Genomic DNA, 19,974 nt, shown 5'->3' with positions numbered 1-19,974 from the left:
CTTATTACTGGGGAATATTATCTGCAACTTATTACTGGAAGTTATATCATATAAGTTAATAATAGTCCTTCAGACTATTCTAGAATATTCTCCAGTTATAGAAGTCCTTCCAGAGAGTATTCTTAAGAATATATGTAATAACATGTAATGTAATAAATAACTTGAAAATAATTCTTATTATTTTCGACAGGAATATTCTCTGTCCCTGTCTCTCTTCCCGTCAAGAAGACGGGGAATATTGAAGTTTGTAGCCCACAATATTAAAGTTTGAAAGCAAGAAAATGAAACCACATGCAAATTTCACAACTTTTAAAAGAAATATGAGTGATACAGAATTTAGGTGTATGTACATTGAAGAAAACAACAGCTCTGTATCTTAGAATGAAAAGGTGATTACATAAGAATAGTTTCCTTTCTCAAAAAAACTTAAGAGTTACTTTTTGCTTTGAATTTATTTTTGAAAATTTCTCTAATACTAAAATATTTTTTTAAGGTTTTAATCTTAAGGTTTCTAAAATTTTCATAACCAAACTTTTAAAACCTCTCATCATGACCAAGAGCATATTCTGAGAATATTCTCAAGCTGTCATTATGAGGTGATTATGTCAGAAATTGTTTTGTTTTAAATGTTTCAGGCAATGAAAACTGATTTATATGTCATGATATAAACAAAACTAGTAAAAAAAAATTCAATTACTTAAAAGAAAAATGAATATTCTCGATTATTCTTCAATTTTTAGATCCAGGAGAATATTCTCATTCTCCGAGACATCTCTAGTCTATTGATACCATTAAGCTCATTGCATATATAACCTCGGAGCAAGAAAGCATAAAGACTTTTGTAAGTTGTTTTTGCTTGGTAATGGTATATAATATATTCTCTGTCCGTAAAGTACTTCTTTGTGTAATTGTGCTCCGCTGGAATACCAGTCACGATTTTTATACATGAACAGCAATATTTTGTATAAATAAAGTTTATGTATGTTAAGATGAATTAGTGATATATTGGATGGCAAGAAAGTATTGTTATATATATATAAAAAAAATCTGCAGAATATCTTTTTGAAAAAAACATACATGGGTGTGCTCAGGAATGAAGCTGAAAGATTGAGGTCGAGGGCTCTATATGGATGAAAGCAGATTTAGTCTGACTAGCACGAATAACAAATGCAATAACCAGGACCGGTTTGGAGGTGGCAGAGTTCTTGTTTGGGGACGTATCATGCTTAGTACTTGTAAATCTTACAAAATGGTTCAATCATTGGTGCTCACTATTGTACCTAGGTTCTCCTTCCTCATGTCTCTTTTTTAGAGGTGCTATGGGTCCTCAGTTCCCTCTTCATGGACAACAACAGTATATCTCATCGTATAGTGGCTGTCGCAGAGCTGTTTGAGAGTGGAGATATACAATGCATAGATTGGCCACCAAGACCTCTTGATCTAAATCCAATCAAACATGTTTGAGATACTCTAGGGAGATGTTTGGCAGCACATAATCAGTCGCCAGCAATAATTCCAGAGCTGCTATTGGTGCTACAACAGGAATGGGCAGCAATGCCTCAACAGTTCATTTACAACCTTGTAGGAAATACCTCAGCATGGGCAGACGACGTAAATCCTGCATAGCAATCCGGGTGATCATATCCCCCATAAAAGGCTGGATTTTCCTTGCCAGTCACTTGTCACATGGACATTTCAATCTTCAGTCCATTGTACTCGAAGTTAATTTTTCAATAAAGTTCTTTTTTATCCTTTGGATTTCTTTTTTTGGCAAATTTTGTTTACTTCCCCATGTTGTTACGTCTTAGAAATCTTATGGTATTACTTGTGTAGACTTGGAATTTCTTTTCACACGAAATTACTTAGAAAAACTGTCTCGTCCTAAATTTTTGCACACCAGCCTATAAACGATTTATTGATAGAATAGAATTTTTGTATGTTCCTTCCTAGACATTTAATCCATATAATATATGTGGAAATACCCATGCATAGAACACTTCTCTCAAACTGTTACACAAAATAATAGATTTCAGTTTAAACATCAAACTCGTAAATGCTATTAGTTTATTGATAATTAAATTAGTGTGATCTTTCCATTTCAAGTTGGACGAGATAACCAATCCAAAATATTCATAATTCATTACTCTTTCTATATAAGCATAATTACAATTTGTATTAGGATGAAAATCATAACATTCATGAAATTCAATTTCAGTTGTGTATTTAGATTTATTAAATTAAAATGCATCCATTTGGTTTTATTTGTGTTAAGCTGTAGTCAAAGACATTAAATTATTTTATTTATGACGTAAATGTCTTTTTCTAAATTTATCAAATCTTCAGTTGTGTCAGCAGCATAAAAAAAAAGACAGTATCATCCGCAAATGACCAGAAATATTAACATTATGAATTTCATTTCTTTAAATCAAAAAAAGCATTGGTCCCAAAACCGATCCCTGAGGTACACCTGCATTTACTATTTTAAAATGACTTACACTGTTATTAATTCTGTGGTGTTTGGTCAGAACATGATATCTCCAAAAAATGGCCTTTTGATCTAAAAGTAAGCCTTGCTAATTGTAACTAATAAGAGATAAATGCACAAATACATGCATACAGCTAAACAACATGCTGATGTATGATATTTTCATTGTATTTGTATGTATGCTTTATTATTTATTTTTAAATGACAATGAAAATGCTTATATCTGAAAAAATGTGATTTTGGAGTTGTCATGTTTCGACCAAACACCACAGAATTCTTACCAACAGTTTCTTATCTGTAATTAAAGATCTAAACCAGTCAAGGGTAAGGCTTCTTATTGCAATAATTTTTAGTTTTTCCAGGGCTCCCAATCAAGAAATTGGAAAAAATACAAAAAAGTTGGTTAAAAAGGAGGACGGGGAGGGAACCCCCTCTTAGACACCATAATCATAGCATAATAATATAAAAAAATCTCAATTATTTTAAAATTTTAAATTAATTGTTTCTTTTAATAGCACCATTTCATTATCCTATAAGATTGACTCAAGCCAAAGCAAAATGACAGAAACGACAGTTACAAAAGCAATATCTGGTCAAAACACAGATAATTATTTTCTGTCTCTTCTCGCAATATGAATTACATTTTCTTTTGGAGTCTTCTACAGTCCAGTCTGTCAACTATCTTCGCCAATGCACACCAAATTATGAGAAGGCATGCAAGTTTTTTAAGAATGGCGCTCTTTCGAAACGACTTCAAAAGCACAGTGAAAAATGTATAAATTACAAGGTCTGCTGTAGATAAGTCAAGGTGAACCAGATAGTTTTACTCCGCTGTCCGTCTTTTTTTTAAAGGGATTTGTTTACATTTTACTGTTCAATACCAGTGCAATCATTTTTGACAAATTAAACACTTTCATTTCTAGCTCTTTGCTGAGCATTGCAAATATTGTTTATGCCTCTTCATGCCTTAAACATACAGAAGACAACATTACTGAATGCTATTGGGTAGCATCAGCATCACCAAACCTAGAATAGGCCCATGTACCCAACTGCTTTGTTATACAAGCAGTTGTTTCATCTATACACAAAATGTGGACTATAATTTTAAATGATGAATGCTAGTTATTGGCAAAGACCATGAAGTAGTAAATACAAAAATTATTTTTTTCCACCCAGACTGACGTTTTAATGATTACTCGTTAACCCTCAAACTAAGCAAATGAAAAATTAATAAACCAAACAATCCACACACACACCTACTCCCTGAAATGACCTTAAAAATATAATTTCTGCTTTGGCAAAATAATTAATTGCAATCTACAAAATTTGTAATATTTGGCAATATATCAATGATTTCCCTCCTCAATTAAAATGAATTACACAAATTTTGTTGACAGAATTTGGTAAAAAAAAGGACAAAAACTAGAAAGTAGCACAAAACCGAGAAAGGACAAAAGTAGGACATTTTACCGAAAAGTAAGATAAGTAGGAGCCCTGTTTTTCTAATAAAATATCCCAATTGAACGTATCAAATACCTTGCTAATATCAATAAACACAGTTGTTACTTTTTCATAATTATTTATATGATTTGATATGTAATTCATAAATTTAGTCCTAGCCATTTGAGTGTTAATTTTTTCATCAGAAACTAAACTGACAATGCGAGTAATAATCAATAGCTTTCAAATAAGAATCAAATTGTTGTTTAATCAGTTTTTCCAAAGTCTGTAGTTTTCTATATCAAATGACTTACCGTAGCATTACGTTCCAAAACATGGCCATTTCTGAGCCAAACCACGGCTGGCTCTGGGTAAGCCACTGCTGGGCAACGGAAAATGTGAGAACCTGTGACGACTTTGACATGAGAAGGCTTCTTCCAAAATTTTGTGAAAACTGGCTTCGAGATTCCAGATTCTATAATTGAAAATATTGCAACTAAAGAAAAAAGGATTTCATCAACAATAATATCTAGTAACAGAGCAAGTTTCTTTGAGTGAAATTTACTAAATAACACCCTTTCGTGTTTGGGAAGAAGAATCTTTCTTTGATTCAATCGTAATCTCAGCTGCAAATTGCATAGTTGGAAACTAATCCTAGTTTTTTTCATAAATAAACCTTACTGAAAACTTTTCTCTAAGGTTATCTCTTCCTTTCAAATAGATGCTCAAGGAATTGATTCACACACTGGTAGACCTCGAGAGGAGTTTTATTATTGGGATGGAAAGTGTGCCAAAAGTCAGTGGTATGGACAGTATTTACTATCATTTATAAACGACAGATGGTACCAAGATAAAATGGTATGATAATAAGCTTTGCATGGACCAGACTGACTACCTGTAGATGTGAAAGGATGCACATGCGTCCTTACCTGATGCTTCTGTACATCTATGAGATTACATGGAACCAGATTTGCGATACATATATTTGTATAACTCGAACTGCCTTTTTGGAACATAATATTAGTATTTTGGTTTGAGAAAGCATCAGTCTGCTTCAAAGTGAGACTGAGACAAAGTGAGATACCAACTTGCAATGTCAAAATTTAGGGATCACTGCTTCTCTATTTTCGACCATCAAAAACTCATGGTGTCAGGGTGTGGAACTCTCCTGTCTCCTGGTCAATGGATGAACCGATATGAACCCGACCATCCCAAATGGCAGGCACATTTTCGCTCTTTGGAATTATTAGAGTCTGTACAGCCTATATATATATATATATTGTTATTGTGTCATATGTGTGTCATGTCAGTCATATATATATACTAGCTGATACCCGGCGACGTTGCCCGCCCTGTAAAAAATTTACATATATATAGCTTATTAATTATTTCTTAATCAAATATTTCTGCATTAAGTAAAAAAAATTACTTTAATTTTTAAATATTTTAATTAAAAACTTCAGGCAATCGCTTGTGGATACTTAATATTTTTTCTTTTTCCATCTGGTGTGCAGATGTAAAAATTTTTGAGATTACCAACACGCGAACAGGCGACGTAAAGCTGTCCGTGTGAAAAACAGGGCTCATGTAGGTTGATACCTGCCACTAATAACAACTGGCCTTGCGCTTTGTTGATTGTCATGGCAAAAGCTAAACGAATCGGGAACTGTAATTGCTTTAAAGTGAATGGCATTTCTTCAGTGATAATTGGGGTACGTGGAATGAAGACGTCTTCTCCTCCAGCACACCCAGTTAGAATCGTTGCTTCAATGATGTAATTGTGCAATTTCTTCACGCAGAGTCTGTTGCCATTGCAGAGTATCGGTGTGTCCAAATTTTTTAAAATCATTTTAGGTGCTCCGACTTTAAGGGTCAAGTTGTGTGGTGGCAAACCCGGAATATCCAAAGAGTTCAGAAATTCTGCAGGATACAGAACTGTCTGTGCTGTGTCTGTGACAGTGTCAACCGATTTGTAAGATGTGGAGTCTCCCGGAATAATTTTTAGGATTTTTCCGTTTATCTTGTTCACACTGTCATTTTTCGGTGCCAGAATCACTCTCTCACAAAGCCACTCATGATTTCTGTGATTTTGTTGAATGTTTGGGAAGACGTGGTCTGCAAGTTCTTGAACTGAGTTTATATATATATATATAAAAAGGGGGGGGGGGAAATGGGGTAAAAAATGCCCAAAACAAACTTTAATTGCAATATAGGTGTTCAAAAAGGCAGTATGATGGGAACATAGCAAATTATCATTGTCACTGGAAAAAAATAAATGTAAATAGTCTGTTAAGTCTGCTGATGAAAATGATGGGAATCTCTTTTTAGAGATGTGAAGCAGGATGTTACCGGTTGATAAATGTCAATGTTGAAAATGATGGCTTGAAGATAATGAAAAAACTGATCTGATACACAGTAACTCAGCCTAGTTGCGGGCCGCACAAAATCATCTCACAGGCCGGCCGTTGGTTACCCGCACCACAGATCATTGTGCTGTCCACGTGTTTAAATTTCAATTAAAACAAAAATAAAATTACTTCAAGTTTGTGCCTTGGAACACTTATTATCTATGGAACTACATTTCGATTCATTCAAGACAGGTTTCTGCCCCATACAGTGTCCATCTTAGCAGAGTTAGAATTGAAAAATTAAAGTCACTTATCTTACGGACCAGTGAATACGTGAACTTACTGGTCCGCAGACATCATGAGTGGTCAGCTAAACAAAAAATCTCTCTTCAGACTAATAATAATTCATTTTCCTAAATATATTGTCATTTAGAGGAGCAATATACCACCAAGGGGTGCAAAAAGCCATAAAAAAAAATAAAAAAAATTACAACTGTAGGTAGTCAAATCTTATGAAGCCACCACTGTTGATTCGGTGGCTTTCTCGATAAACAACTGTGGAGGTTTGAAGAGACATTCTTTTTTTAATTACATGTTTAGAAAACATTTTGCAAAAGGTATTTGCTACTAAGAAATTATAATATAGTGAATAGTTTTTTTGCTAAGAGTTTTCAAACAGCAACAAATTGATTTTGAAATAATCAAAATAAAACATCTATACATAAGTGCACGTTTTTTTTAGCATAATCAGCAATAAATAAAACATTTTCAGGTGCCAAACTGACTGGCAACATTTTTCGCTACTGGTCCTGCAGGCCACATTTTTTTTTTCTTTGTGGTCTGATTGTTTAATTACTAGCCTCGGACCATCAACAATTTTGAATGCTGGTCTTAGATGATTTTCACTGTAACTATTTCAATAACACTCACCACAGTCTGAACAGAAACTATTGGTTGACGAGTTTGGAGCAACAAGGTTTGAGAGTGCAAGCACAATGATGAGCGCATAGATTATTCCCATTATGATGAATGAAGACCAAAAAAAATTTCAAAACCAAGGAATGGTCCTGGAAAGAGACATGTTTTGCAATTAGATATTTTTTGTTTCGTACTTTGTAAATGATTTCAATTTTTACCATCATAAAAACTGTAAAGAAAATTATAATTTTACTCATTTACTCTCGTGTATGTTCAGTCAGGGTCCGAGAGTTTTTGCCATAGGTGGAAAAAACTACAGATGGAATGAATATTTGGCTGCTATTAGGTAACTTTTGTCAAATATTCGGTTCGGAGAAATAACTGAGCATTATTTGTGTAAATCTAAGCACAATTTAAAAAAATTATGTTAATCACAATTTTTCCTGCCCAACTGAATTTTCTTCCATAGCTTCTTTTGCCCCCCTTCCCCACAACTTTAAGCTCTCTTTCTCCTTCGGTAATTCCCATCTCAAACTTCCTTAAAATAAATATTTACTTTCGAACCAAGCTTAACCCTGGTATAACACCAACGGGAAATTTACTACAGAGTGAGTTGTGCCAGAAGTGTGAGTGTTTGTACCTAACAGTTGGAGTGTACATATAGCACCATGTCTGATTTCTCGGTGCTGTCATCTATATTTCGAAAGTGAAGTACGATGACGGAATATTTTTACCATTACAGGCCTGTTGCTCTCTTTGGTGAGACTTTTTATCATACAGAGATTGGCTCCCATTAGTGCTTCAAAGCACAGGAAACCAACTTCAGCTGACCAACAATGTGGCACCAGTAGAGTTCAAACTTGGGTCCTTGCAATGAGAGTCTGTCAACAATGATCACCACAGCTACACTTAAAATTTACCAGGACACTTCTATAATATACTACAACAGAGCAAAACAAGAGCCAGATCGCCATGACTAGAAAATCGGTATCGCACCTAAAATTTTCTAAATCTGGTTGCTAAATTGGAATAAATTCCTAGAGTCTAAGGATGACACAAAATTTTCTGATTTCATTACACTTCATCTTTCAACATGGTAAAAGGAAACATTATTCAGGACTGTTTTTCTTCAGCACAATACCATGCTTGGCTCCTCAGAAATTGGACTGGTGGCTAAACACAGTAAACCCCTCTTTTGCGGTCACTAGAGGGACAAAAATATTCACCCGTAAAAGATGGGGTGACTGTCAATCATGAATACTTTTACTATACAAGGGGGAAATATTATTTAGCTGTAAAAGGGGGAGGTGTCCATTAAGAGGAGTTTTACTATATATTTTTTGATCTGTCAGGCTCTGCACTACTACTAAACCACACATGTACCATGTCCATATTCCTCTGCGGAACTTCTAATGAATTGGTACATGTTGGAATGTATGTGTCCGTGTTGTGAATCTAAAGTGAAGCTTGTTTCTATGTAATGCTGCCATGTACTAGATATTTTTCGAACTATGAGTGAAGTGTAATGATTTAAGATTTTACTGTTGTAGGCCTGTTGCTCTCTGTGGTGAAACTTTTTAATGAGGAGAATAGCTTGCATAGAGGCTCTGCACTACAATAGTTTCTTATTAAGAGCGTGATAACGCCTCTTTTGTGGACACCGATATTTACATAAGAAGGGTTATCCTTAATCAGGGAGTTTGTAAAGCATACTTTTATTATACACGGAGAAAATTATTATTTGGCCTCTAAAGAGAGGGTGTCCGTTAATCGGGGGGGGGGGGGTTCAATGTAATTGCAGTCACTACCCCAGTCACCAAAATCCTTTCCCCCCCCCAAAAAAACGCATTATATACATTTGTCCCTACATTCAACAACTAATTAATAATGTATTCGTAAAATAATTAAAAAAACCCAGTTTCTTTTCATCATTAGCCATGGATTATTTACTTCTCGAGTAGAGAAAAATCAATACGAATAGGATATAGGAAACAATTTGATACCTTTCGAGAAAACTGAAATGACCACAACGTCCACGTGATTAATATATAAAATCAGCCCATTGAAAACAAAAACAGTATTAGCACGTGTAAATTCATCAAGCAATTATTTGTTGATGTGGTATCGGGAAGAACCTCTCAAAATGTTTGAAAACCCCGAACCCGTGCGGCCGACGGCAGCGCCCCCTACCAGAGTAAAGGTAGAACGAGAATAGCATTTCTTCCTTCACAGCCCGCCATGATCGGAAGCCTAATTGCGATATTATATGGTAAGGTTTTTTTACCTTCATTTTAATCGATCGTCTGTCTTTGTTATTAATTAGGATTTCCTTGTTCCGCTTAGTCTAGGATTAGTTTTATTGATCGCCAAAGTCGAGTTTATTTTCAAATCTAGGATTAGAATTTTTTTTATGGTCAATGCCGATGGATGGAGGAAGGAGCTCTCTCATGGCGTTCGTTCTTTTTGAAGTTGAAGAAGCGTTCGCTCGCCCCCACGCACACATCTCGTTTTGTTGGTTATCATAATTTTTTTGTTGTTGTTGGAAAACTTATTTTCTCAAACCTGGCAATTTGACCGGCGAAGATCTTAATTCCTTGAAAATTAGTTTTTTTTTTGTGTATATAGAATTTGATGATTTCTAAACGGTTTCATTTTCGTGCCGATATCTGTTGTCGTGGTCGTTATTTTTTTGAACAAAAAATATTTTTTTTTAGTATGTTTGATGGGTTGCCAATTTCGTCTCGCTTAAGCCTAATTCCCTCCTAAAATCGATTGCGTACACAGATTGTAATTATTATTATTTTTTTTTAGAAAATGGATTACTAGTAAAAAAAAAAAAAATGTTGCAGGATTTAATTTCTGATCACGGATCTTAATTAGTGGTGTTATGTTGCAAAATAGTGATATCCGTCCCAGATTTTTCTCCTCCTTCCCCCCCTTAACTCACCATCCCCCACTCCTCCCCCAGATAATTCGTATTTCGTTGTGTCACATTGGCATCTGATTTCCCGGGCTTTTCCGAAATTAGTTTTTTTTTTTTTTTTTTAACTTTTCCGTTCAATTATCATCGCATCTTGTTATGATTGGTGTTTCTTAATTAACGATGATGTTTCATCAGCACGTGTGTTTCGCGACTTTGAATGATTGTTCCTGAATATGAAGCTTGCATTCCTCAGGTAAGGGGATGAAAAGTTATTTCCTATGCATCTTATTTTGTTCCCTTTTCCCCCCTCCCCGCGTTAATCTATAGTTGTAATCAGTTAATGTAAGATTTAAATACATTTATAATTTGATTGGGATCTTCAAAAAAATTTCAGTATTTCCTCTAAATTTGTGAAATTCATGGAAAAGAAATTTACCCAGGGCCATAACCACGAAGTTGTGATTTTATTACTGTATTTTGTTCTTAAAATTTTCCACCAGGGGTGGTTGTCACCCCCCCCCCCCACTATTGCTCTCTTCTAGTTCTGGCATCAAGAACATTCTTAGCACAGGTGAATAGAATTTTCGCGGACTGTATTTGTATACTTTTTATGAGCGGTTTTTGAACTAGATTCCTTTTACGGGCAAAATATGGTTAACCGTTCTTAATCCCGAGAGCACAATACTAGGATATATATATAACTTATTTTTAAAATGGGTATAACCTAGTGTAGCTGCTTCTCTTAGGGGGAATGCACAAAGGGTCCCCCCCCCCCGAACATCTTGAAGCAGGGCCCCTATGCTGGGATCTTTGTTGACCACCAATCCAGACTTTCTACGGGTTATTGTATAGTGAATTTATAGCATGAAAACAAGAAAAATGACCATAATTGTTTTGAGCCGCAGGACAGTCGGCCACACCCTTGTGATGGGCAATGGAAGCCCGTCAGACTTGAAATTCCTGCTTTTGTTCACTTTAATGTAGCTACTAGGGTGTTTAACACTCCCTTGTGCATCCTGGTGTAACTTCACTTGCATGAAAACCTCTCAATTTTAGTTGTGAAAGTAAGATCGAACGCTTACAAAAATGTTTGAATATGTTTCTTAGAATGAGAAAAATCTATAAATGAGTCGGATATAATTCACGCAGTTGTAGTGAATATACATCGTGTTAGAAAATGGTAATGAAATTGTAATTCGTATTTTGAAATGTTATATTTTCCAAAACTGCTTCCTAGACTGGATAAAATTCTTGAAAAGACTATACAGGCTAGAGTTTGTGTGCCCATGCTCTCTAATAATAATTATCTGTATAGCGATATTATCTATGATCCTGGTGCACTTCGCAGGATGTTGATATATATTCTATTTATAATCAGGATCGTGCATAGTGATGGGTAGAATCTTGTCATAGCCCTAAATGATATTTTCTCTTGTGGTACTCTTGAGTATTTTATTACATGGGAGTTTTTGTGTGCCTATAAATGGGATGGAGGCTGAGGTTATTCAGGTTATAGGTGGCCAGTTGATTAAATTTAATGAAGGAAAACAATGCGAAATGCACCTTTCCCTCTCTTGTGTTCATGCTTGAGTCCCATTTTTTTCATGTTGGTCCTTCTATCTATAACTCTCCTAAGTCTGATCCAAACTCTGCCATGAAATTGGACTGGAGGAGATCTCTGCAACTGAATAGGACTTGCTGTCCTCTTGAAGCTACTATGGGTGACAACAAATCGTGTGCATGCGCAAGACTGTTATAAGAGCATACACACAATTTGTTATCGCTTATAGCAGTTTACAGTAGATACAACATCCGTGCATATGACCTAGGTTCTGATCTGGAGAATGTGGCAACTATTGTTATGTAGACTACCAGCCCAAGTCAGGTGGTGGAGTTCTAGTATTCATTCATTCAGTCCTTCTAAGACAAAAGTAAAATTTATTAGTAAGAAGCCTGGTTTTCATTTATAGATAGCTACACGACGGTTTCACGAAAGTCCCTGTTGCCATGGTGACTTGAGAAACTGCCTTTGTGCCTCAAATTTTCCTGTGTACTTACAAAATTAATATACTATTACTTACATTGTGGTGTCCTTGTATAAAAAGAATTAAACCGATTAAGACTGATAAGGACTATTAGGGCATGTGATGCTACCTAGTGCTATGTAAGGGAACTCACGGAGTTCATTCTGGACATAAGAGAAGATAAAATGTCTCGATCGGCTGCTCCGCTATATGAATTCTTGCCTATCTATATGTGTATATAATCAAAGTCACATAATAAATGCTTGTCATCCAAGAAAATACCAATACCCTTGTGTTATCCACTCAGCACACCAAAATGTAAAAGAAATAGGCCTATACCATATACAAGATTAGAAATTTTTTTGTTGCGACCAAAGAATTTAAATTCCAACTGTTTCGGGGGAAAAAGACTTCTGAGAAATTAACTTTTTCATTGTTCTGTTTCTTACGATTTCATAAGTTTATCTTATTGATACGGGGGGGGGGGGGTGATGCTTGCAGAACTTTAAAGGTTAAAAACCTCTGTCTGAAAGGTGACCCTTCAGTGTTTAAATCTGTGAAATCGTCAAAAAGACAAGGCCCTTGGGGTTTTATAAACAAACAGGGGACCACTACTGTAATTACAAGTCCTTGCAGTTCACCGCAAAAGTATATAATTATACACTCTTAAAATAAAAAACCCTACAAATTATTCTCTGTCTCAGAAAATATAATTCCAACATTCCAATATCAAAAACTGTGTTGTAATTCGTAATGAAAGTAAACTTTTGCAAAAAGAGTGAAATAAGCATTTGCGAAAGTTTAGGACACAATAGGGAATTTTCGTGATTGGCTTTCGAAATATGCAAATTTGCCACTAATAATGTTGCTATAGTTCAGTATTTATGTTCTTCTCTTGCAATGGCATCAGTTATTTGAGATGCTGTGAGCTACAGAGGAAGGTTCGGAAGAAAGCAAAATATGGAAGTGGAAATCAGAAGGGTTCTGTTTCGAAAATCGTAGCTAACTTACAATGTTCTAAAATGTTTATCTGCACAGTATTTTGTTGAGGTGGTTTGTATAGTGCCGAACACCTATCACACACAGAAAGGCCATGCATTACATATAAAAGGGATGGCAGAAAAGTCCAAAGACTGGCATCTACGCAAAGGATGACTGCATGGAAATTTTAAATATCGCCTGGACTGATTAACAGTGTGAATGAATAGAGTTTGTACATACATATTTAACGAGAAACAGGAATGGTAGTACAGTGATACTTGTACAAAACAGAACATCAAGAGACTGAAATAATATTCTATTTTGGACAAATTTCCGTTGTATGAAGGTGTAAATCAAAGTAGGTGTAATCAAACCTACTAATCATTGGACAGACTATATTTTGATTCCGTTTAAGACAGGTTCCGTCTCATACAGTGTCCATCTCAGAAAGGTTTCACTGTATTTAGAAAAAAATATAAAAAAAACTAGCTTCGGTTTGCTCAGGTTTCAAGTTAAACGTAAAGATTATAGTGGAGTCCCAAGTGTGTGTCTTATACCTAACACAAAGGCCACTTGTGTTGGTATTTATTAGCCACAACAAAAAAATTGCTCAACAAGGTATCTGAAAAAAGATGCCCATAAAAAATATTCATGTGGTCGTCTTGTTCTAAGTATGGTTAACTTCTTCATTTATCCCATTATGTATCTTGTTTCTTTTTAAATGTGCCGATTGTGTTAGAATTCATGATTGTTGTTATAGACCAAAATAATATTCAGTTATTTTCAGGGATGAGGAAAAGTGGAACCTTTTGATGAGTCAGATAGATGAGTGTTATAATTGCAGGACGATAAAGAAAGGCTATTGAAATCTGCCCATTCCAGCAGAATGCAGCCAAAACCATCAGCGAAATGGTTTTGGCTGCATTTGAGTTTATATACAGTCAGTGCTCGTTATAACCAACTTACTTCATAGCAACCGGTAGGATAAGTCCCAAATGTTTTCACAGAACAATAATCATAGGCCTATACGTTTTATTTTCGATATACCGACCCTCCCAATATAACGTCTATTTTCTACGGTACGAAGGGGGGTAGTTATAGCAAGCGTAGACTTTATTATGTTTATAAACTGGAGCAGCGTTACTCAACCTTTTTGAATCCAAGGATCAGTAAAATGTCTGAAACAATTCAACGGACCACTTGTGCCCTGGACATTCTCTTATTTTTAGTTGTGATCAATTTTATACATTCGTCTCGTTTCTTATTCAATGGTGCTTATTTGATTTTGTGATGTTTACTAAAATTGTAAATAAACTGTGTTTTCATAACTTACTATTTATACGTGTACAAATATATTCATTTCACATATTTGTCAGGTTCAACGTTTTTCCTCATTTTTTCAGATATTTTAACTACAATTGGAGTTTTTACTGATTTGTAGAAACATTTTTTATCACAATTGGTGGCATCCTGTATTTTACTGTATCTTAAATATCCCAGTACTCCTTGTTTTCTTCAATGAAATATGGTCATCCTGTAATTTGAATGGGTTTTTTTTTTCATTTTTACTGCGAGTTGTATCAGCCATTTACCCTCCCCCTTTCACCCATTTTAGCAGTAATTAGCAAATTTGTCATAAATGTATTTTTTTGGCTACAATTAGTGATATCCTGTATTTAAGATCACAATTTACTGCATTTTCCTTGATGAGGTATGGTGAATCTAAGTATGAATATATAGTTTTTATTTGAACCCATATGGATATTTATTACTAATATATTAATTATGAACAGTTGATAATTAAATTCTGAATGAAAAATTGCCCAAGTCTGCATTCGGGCCACCTATGCCATTGTTGTGGACCATAGGTTGAGAAATGCTGAACTAGAGCATTCATAGTCACAATATTAATTTTGCTGACTTTTTTTTCTCCTCAAAGTAGTGAAATTTAAATGTCAGTTATATGCAAGCAATCAGTGTCGTGGTAGCCCACTAGAAAAAAAAAATTTGCTCTGTCGCCCAAAGGCTAGTAGCAATTTTGCTCCTCTCTTCCTGCAGTCCCATAGTTGCGACTGTGATTGCTGTAGTTTATGTAACTAGAGCAGGGCTGAACAAATCACCATATATATATGTATAATCTAGGTGCGAATATGATTTTTACTAGAAAAAAAAAGTCCAAAATAATACTTTTTCAGCACATAGTGACCCTCTTTCATGTTGGCAGATAATCATCTATAAATTCCAAACATTTTGTGCTGCTCTCAGCCTGCACTTTAGTTATTACACAATCATTGGCGTACGCAAAAGGGAGTTTTGGGGTTCTAACCCCCTGAAGCAGAGATTATAGTGTTATTTTGCAGGGAAAAACTTACCCCCCCCCCCCAAGAAAATTTTGCGTACGCCTATGTACACCAACAAAGAAAATTTCAGGTGCCAATACCAATGTTTTAGTTGCCATGCTAACCTAGCATCTGGGATTTGTCTAGACTTGACATAAGGTATTAGGTGGACTGACAGCAATTTGCTGGATAATTGGCACTCGTATTAGAATAAGCATACTATGTCACAGTATAGCGTAATCGTGCTTTTTTTAAAGATAATGTAATCTACCAGTCTGAAAATCAGTGTCAGCTTCAACTTGATCAAAATACCCAAGCTTTTGTTTGCTAAATGAGCTTTTTCCTTGTTAATTTCAAGTTCGTACATTGAAAATTTTGCTTGAAGGTTGGAACATTTTCAGCGAATGTTTTTCCACGTGTGCAACTTGGATCAATCACTTCCAAAGTGATTACCTTAATTCGAGTTAACACAACACCTTGGTTGAGTTATTTTCATTGTATTGTGCATAATATAAGATTGGTATGATTTAAAGTTTTTTTTCAACATGTAAAAAATTTATTTCGATCTCTTCTTCGATCTATTAAGTTTTGGCGCTTGTGAAAGTATCATTGAATATTTATTTGTTGAATTTACTTGTTTACGTAATTATATACATATGAGGTATGCTTGAATATGAATTTCCATGTTATTTTTTGTATTTGTGTGCAGTTAGATGAACATATGGAAGTGTTTCAATTTAGCTAATTCCAGTGGAAAAATGGATTCAGATGATACCAAACCTGTCTTAGCTGGTGAGTGTTTTACATTGCTCGTCAGTATTGTAGGGATCATCAGAATTCTGCTTTAAACCACCTTTATAATGTTTCAAACATGCCAGTGTGTTTTGGTGCTGTTAATTAGTTGTTGTGTGCTCTCTGTTATCTATGAAAAAGTTCAATTTGAACTTATCTTTATATATTATGTGATATACAAAATGCCATAGTTCCAAATTATGAACTTATTTGGTTTGCCGACGATATAAACATACTCGTAACATCATCCAACAGAGATGTTTCCACAGCCAATAACTACACCCATAAGATTGTTGCCTGGTTTAACAGTAATTTACTAACTTAAAGCAGCAACAAAACGAAGTTATATTATTTCATCAAATCTATTTGTTCTGTTATTTCATCAAATCAATAAGCAGATACCATCAAATCCTCCATCCCTCCAAATCAACAGCACTAACATTGAGTATAGTTACTCGCTATAAAATTTCTGGTGCCTTATCTCAACTTAAAGAATTGACATTGCCACACACACACCTAAAATTATACGTACAGAGAATCACTAAATTATAACCTGAAGATAATACAAAATTTTTAGCAATCATTTCAGTGTCTCTCTTCCAATATTGAAAGACGTCAAAGTCCTGGACTCGAAAGCAAAATGTTTTACATTGTTCTGCAGCAAGCCCTCAGCTGACTCCAAATATTGTGCAGTAAAAATTCTCATAATAATGCTTTCTAGACTTAAAACTCTTCCAGATTGTTCTGCATTAGCACTGTTTGTTCTGCGATGTATATCACAGATTTCAGTATATTCTGTTTTGGGTCTTCTGGAGAAATCAGAAAAAAATATATTTTGACCCGTTTTTCTTGGGGGGGGGGGATATATTTGGCTCCTAAGTAATTTGACTGGCATCGAATTGTCTTTTGATTCTTCAAGCCCCTGGCTACGGAGATCTGGCGCTGCTTAGGTCTGATAAAAATAGTTCTATTCATTAAACTTGTTTGTTTTTGTTAGCAATTATATATGTAAAGTAAATCAGGGCTGCACTAACTTGATATTCCAGGTCACCATGGTGACTAAAAAATTGAGATTGGCTCCTAATTTTTTTAAGGTTTGATAACTGAATTGAAGTCTTAGGACTGTAATTTTTTTTTTTTTTTTGAAATTATGTCAGCCTGTCGGCTAGCAGGAAAAGGTCCCATGAAAGTCAAAGAATACACTATTTTGAATCAATTTTGTCAGGAGGGATGCTTGGCACCTGTGAAATTTTACTGGCGCCCAATTATTTTCCAATTTGTCAAGCCCTGAAGTAAATGTATAAATGTTAAGTAATTTGATAAGCTATAAAAAATAAAATAATGGAAGCATTGAGTAAAAACTTTTTTATAACAATAGACACATGATCCACTCTGCATATTTTGTTTTCCCACGTATTGTTTTATTATACTATGGAAATTGTACGATTCATTTTTGAAAAACCCTATCGGGTGCAGATAATAACATTGATAAAGCTTTGAGAGCAGTAAGCGGCTGCACTCTTTGATTTTGAGTATTCCCAGACGTCTGGTTGATTATTGATCCAGAATCCTCGATAATTTTAATATACATGGAAGATTTCTTGGTTTAAACAAAACATGTATTTTTCCTTTCAGATGTCCTGAAGTGTGGAGGATGTGCTAAGGTCTTCTATAACATTGATGATTTTGTTGTTCACAAAGCAGACGGTTGCGAAGGTGAAACCACAGTCACCCTATCAGATAACGAGGAAAGTGAGGTTGATGAGGTTGAAGAGGTTGCAGCCTTCGTGAAGTCCATATGTAAGTGTATGATATTGGATGATAATTTCAACTGATTGTGTTGGCTCAAATTTCCTTGATTTAAAAAAAATTGTTTAGTGATGATATTTTGCTTGATTAGTTGTTTTTTGTTGTTCTTTTGCATTCAGCTTCCCCAAAAAGGGATTTCTCGCAGTCAAAGACTTTGTTATCTCGAACTTCACCAAAGGCATTTAAAACTAAATCGTTTCAGAATGAAAGTCTTGATTTTGACAGCTTGAAGGTATGGCTTTAGAATTTCTTTTATTTTTCTTAATTGTTTTGTGAGGTTTCAAGAGATTATTTTTTTTTTCATTTTCACAATTCTTTTTATTGACAAATCCTTGTTTGATTCACTTTGTATTCACTTTGTTGTATCATTATACAAAGAATATAACATTGCCCCCCCCTCCCCAAGTGCCAGAACCAAGAATGTGCAAATTTTCATTTTTTGGGTTTATCAGCTGATTGGATCCCTTATTTTGCTATTTAAGGGCTTCCTGCTTCTGGCAACTGATAGCACACACCATATCCAGCAGATCCACACGTACATTTCTGCAGAGCTCCTCGCATGAAGATATTGGAGACAAAATATCCTATGCAACAGCGTCACTTGTTAACTGGCATGCCAATATTTGTTCTGCAACCATCTAACATTCCTTCATAATTTTGTTGGTCAAGGTTGTACGAGAGGTGTCCGATACTGAATTTTTAACAAGATAAACAGTTATACAGTTGAATCCCGTTATAATGAACTGCAAGAGACCAGAGAAATTACTTTGTTATAAAAGAATTCCAGGTTTTTGCATTGTTCCTATGTGAACGTATCTGAGGGATTAGAAAAGTGTTCGTTAAAAAGAAATTTTTTTGCTATGCGGGTATTCGTTAAAATAAGATTCGACTGTATTATATGTAATTTTTATTTTCTACAGAAATGTTCTCTGATGGACCTCTTAACCCCCAAATCCCTCTCGAATGGAATGTGCGTTATATAAATGTAGATCACATGTGCAGGGCTGTCTTAAGAGCATCATGAGCCCCGGACCAAGTGGTTTTTCTGAGGCCCTAACTTGTAAAATCTAGAAAATTTTAATCTGATCTCATTTTTGTGAGGTCCCTCTTCTCCCGAGGTTGCCGGGCCGTGCCCGGGTTGGCTCATGCATTGAGACTGTTCTGCGCACATGGGTCTGGGAATATATGGGAATTCTGCACACCCTCTCCAAGATAGTCATATTTTTTGTATCAATATGTAGCTGCATAATCAGCTCTTAAAAGGAAATGAAGTTTGTTCATATTATAGAACTACAACTCCTTCCAAATATTCAATATTTACGATGTGAATTTCACTTACCTTAATCAAGGATCATTTGTAGTCACTCAGCTGATTTATTAATTCCAGGTAAATGTGTTTCCTGATTCCGTAATAATGCAAGGAATCAGATTCCTGATGGCCGTAACGAATAGTGTATGATGAATGTTATTTTCAATGTATGGGTAGAGTTTTCACCTTTGTCCTTTTTTGCGGAAATAATAGTGTAGGATGATAATTATTTATAATTACAAAAAAATATCAACTTCATCGCTGTTAGGATCGCTAAAAATTTGATTTTTTTTTCTCCTACCCTGGTTTATAATGTTCAGGGAGATAAGGAGGTGTGTTAACTTGATGAGTTAATTAAAGATAGTTAATCTTAACGAGATGAGTTAATTGATGGTAGTTAGGGAAAATCGAAATAGTTTATAGATATTATATAATAGTAGTAGTGATCCATGGGAAAACGAGCAGAAAAGAAAGAAAAGTAAGAAGTTACAGTGAAGGTAAAAGAAACCTACGATAGTATAAGAATGTAGGTCAGGAGGCAAAATTTTGGGTAATAGTGAATCGCATGAGATGGGAAAGTTTAATCCCAGGAGACAGACTGTTGAA

At 35.0% G+C, this 19,974-nt stretch overlaps 2 protein-coding genes across 3 annotated transcripts in view; one reads left to right on the top strand and one right to left on the bottom strand.

Moving 5' to 3' along the window:
* LOC149068222 (fibroblast growth factor receptor 1-like) overlaps window positions 1-9,335 on the bottom strand; it is a 40,384-nt gene extending 31,049 nt beyond the window's left edge. The window contains exons 1-3 of the mRNA XM_089251664.1: window positions 9,195-9,335; window positions 7,204-7,340; window positions 4,240-4,400 (exon numbers count right to left, since the gene is read on the bottom strand). Coding sequence (XP_089107790.1) covers window positions 4,240-4,400; window positions 7,204-7,294 — 252 coding nt within the window. The 5' untranslated portion in view covers window positions 7,295-7,340; window positions 9,195-9,335. The remainder of the gene's footprint in view (window positions 1-4,239; window positions 4,401-7,203; window positions 7,341-9,194) is intronic.
* Window positions 9,336-9,397: 62 nt separating this feature from the next.
* Window positions 9,398-19,974, top strand: part of LOC149068221 (uncharacterized) — a 49,636-nt gene continuing 39,059 nt past the window's right edge. The window contains exons 1-4 of one of the 2 annotated variants that reach the window (XM_089251812.1): window positions 9,398-9,460; window positions 16,168-16,250; window positions 17,886-18,050; window positions 18,179-18,291. In XM_089251812.1, the coding sequence (XP_089107938.1) occupies window positions 16,172-16,250; window positions 17,886-18,050; window positions 18,179-18,291 (357 nt within the window). In that variant the 5' untranslated portion in view covers window positions 9,398-9,460; window positions 16,168-16,171. Of the gene's footprint in view, window positions 9,461-9,628; window positions 10,368-16,167; window positions 16,251-17,885; window positions 18,051-18,178; window positions 18,292-19,974 lie in introns of those variants that run through there. The other variant, XM_089251813.1, reaches the window with a different exon arrangement.

The sequence above is a fragment of the Pholcus phalangioides genome, unplaced genomic scaffold (genome assembly GCF_987345545.1).
Source record: "Pholcus phalangioides strain wild (caught in Gottingen) unplaced genomic scaffold, Ppha-v1.0 ptg000027l_1, whole genome shotgun sequence".
Classification (NCBI taxonomy): Eukaryota; Metazoa; Arthropoda; class Arachnida; order Araneae; family Pholcidae; genus Pholcus; species Pholcus phalangioides.
Note: the sequence above shows the minus strand (reverse complement) of the source record. Positions and strands in the feature narration are given on the sequence as shown.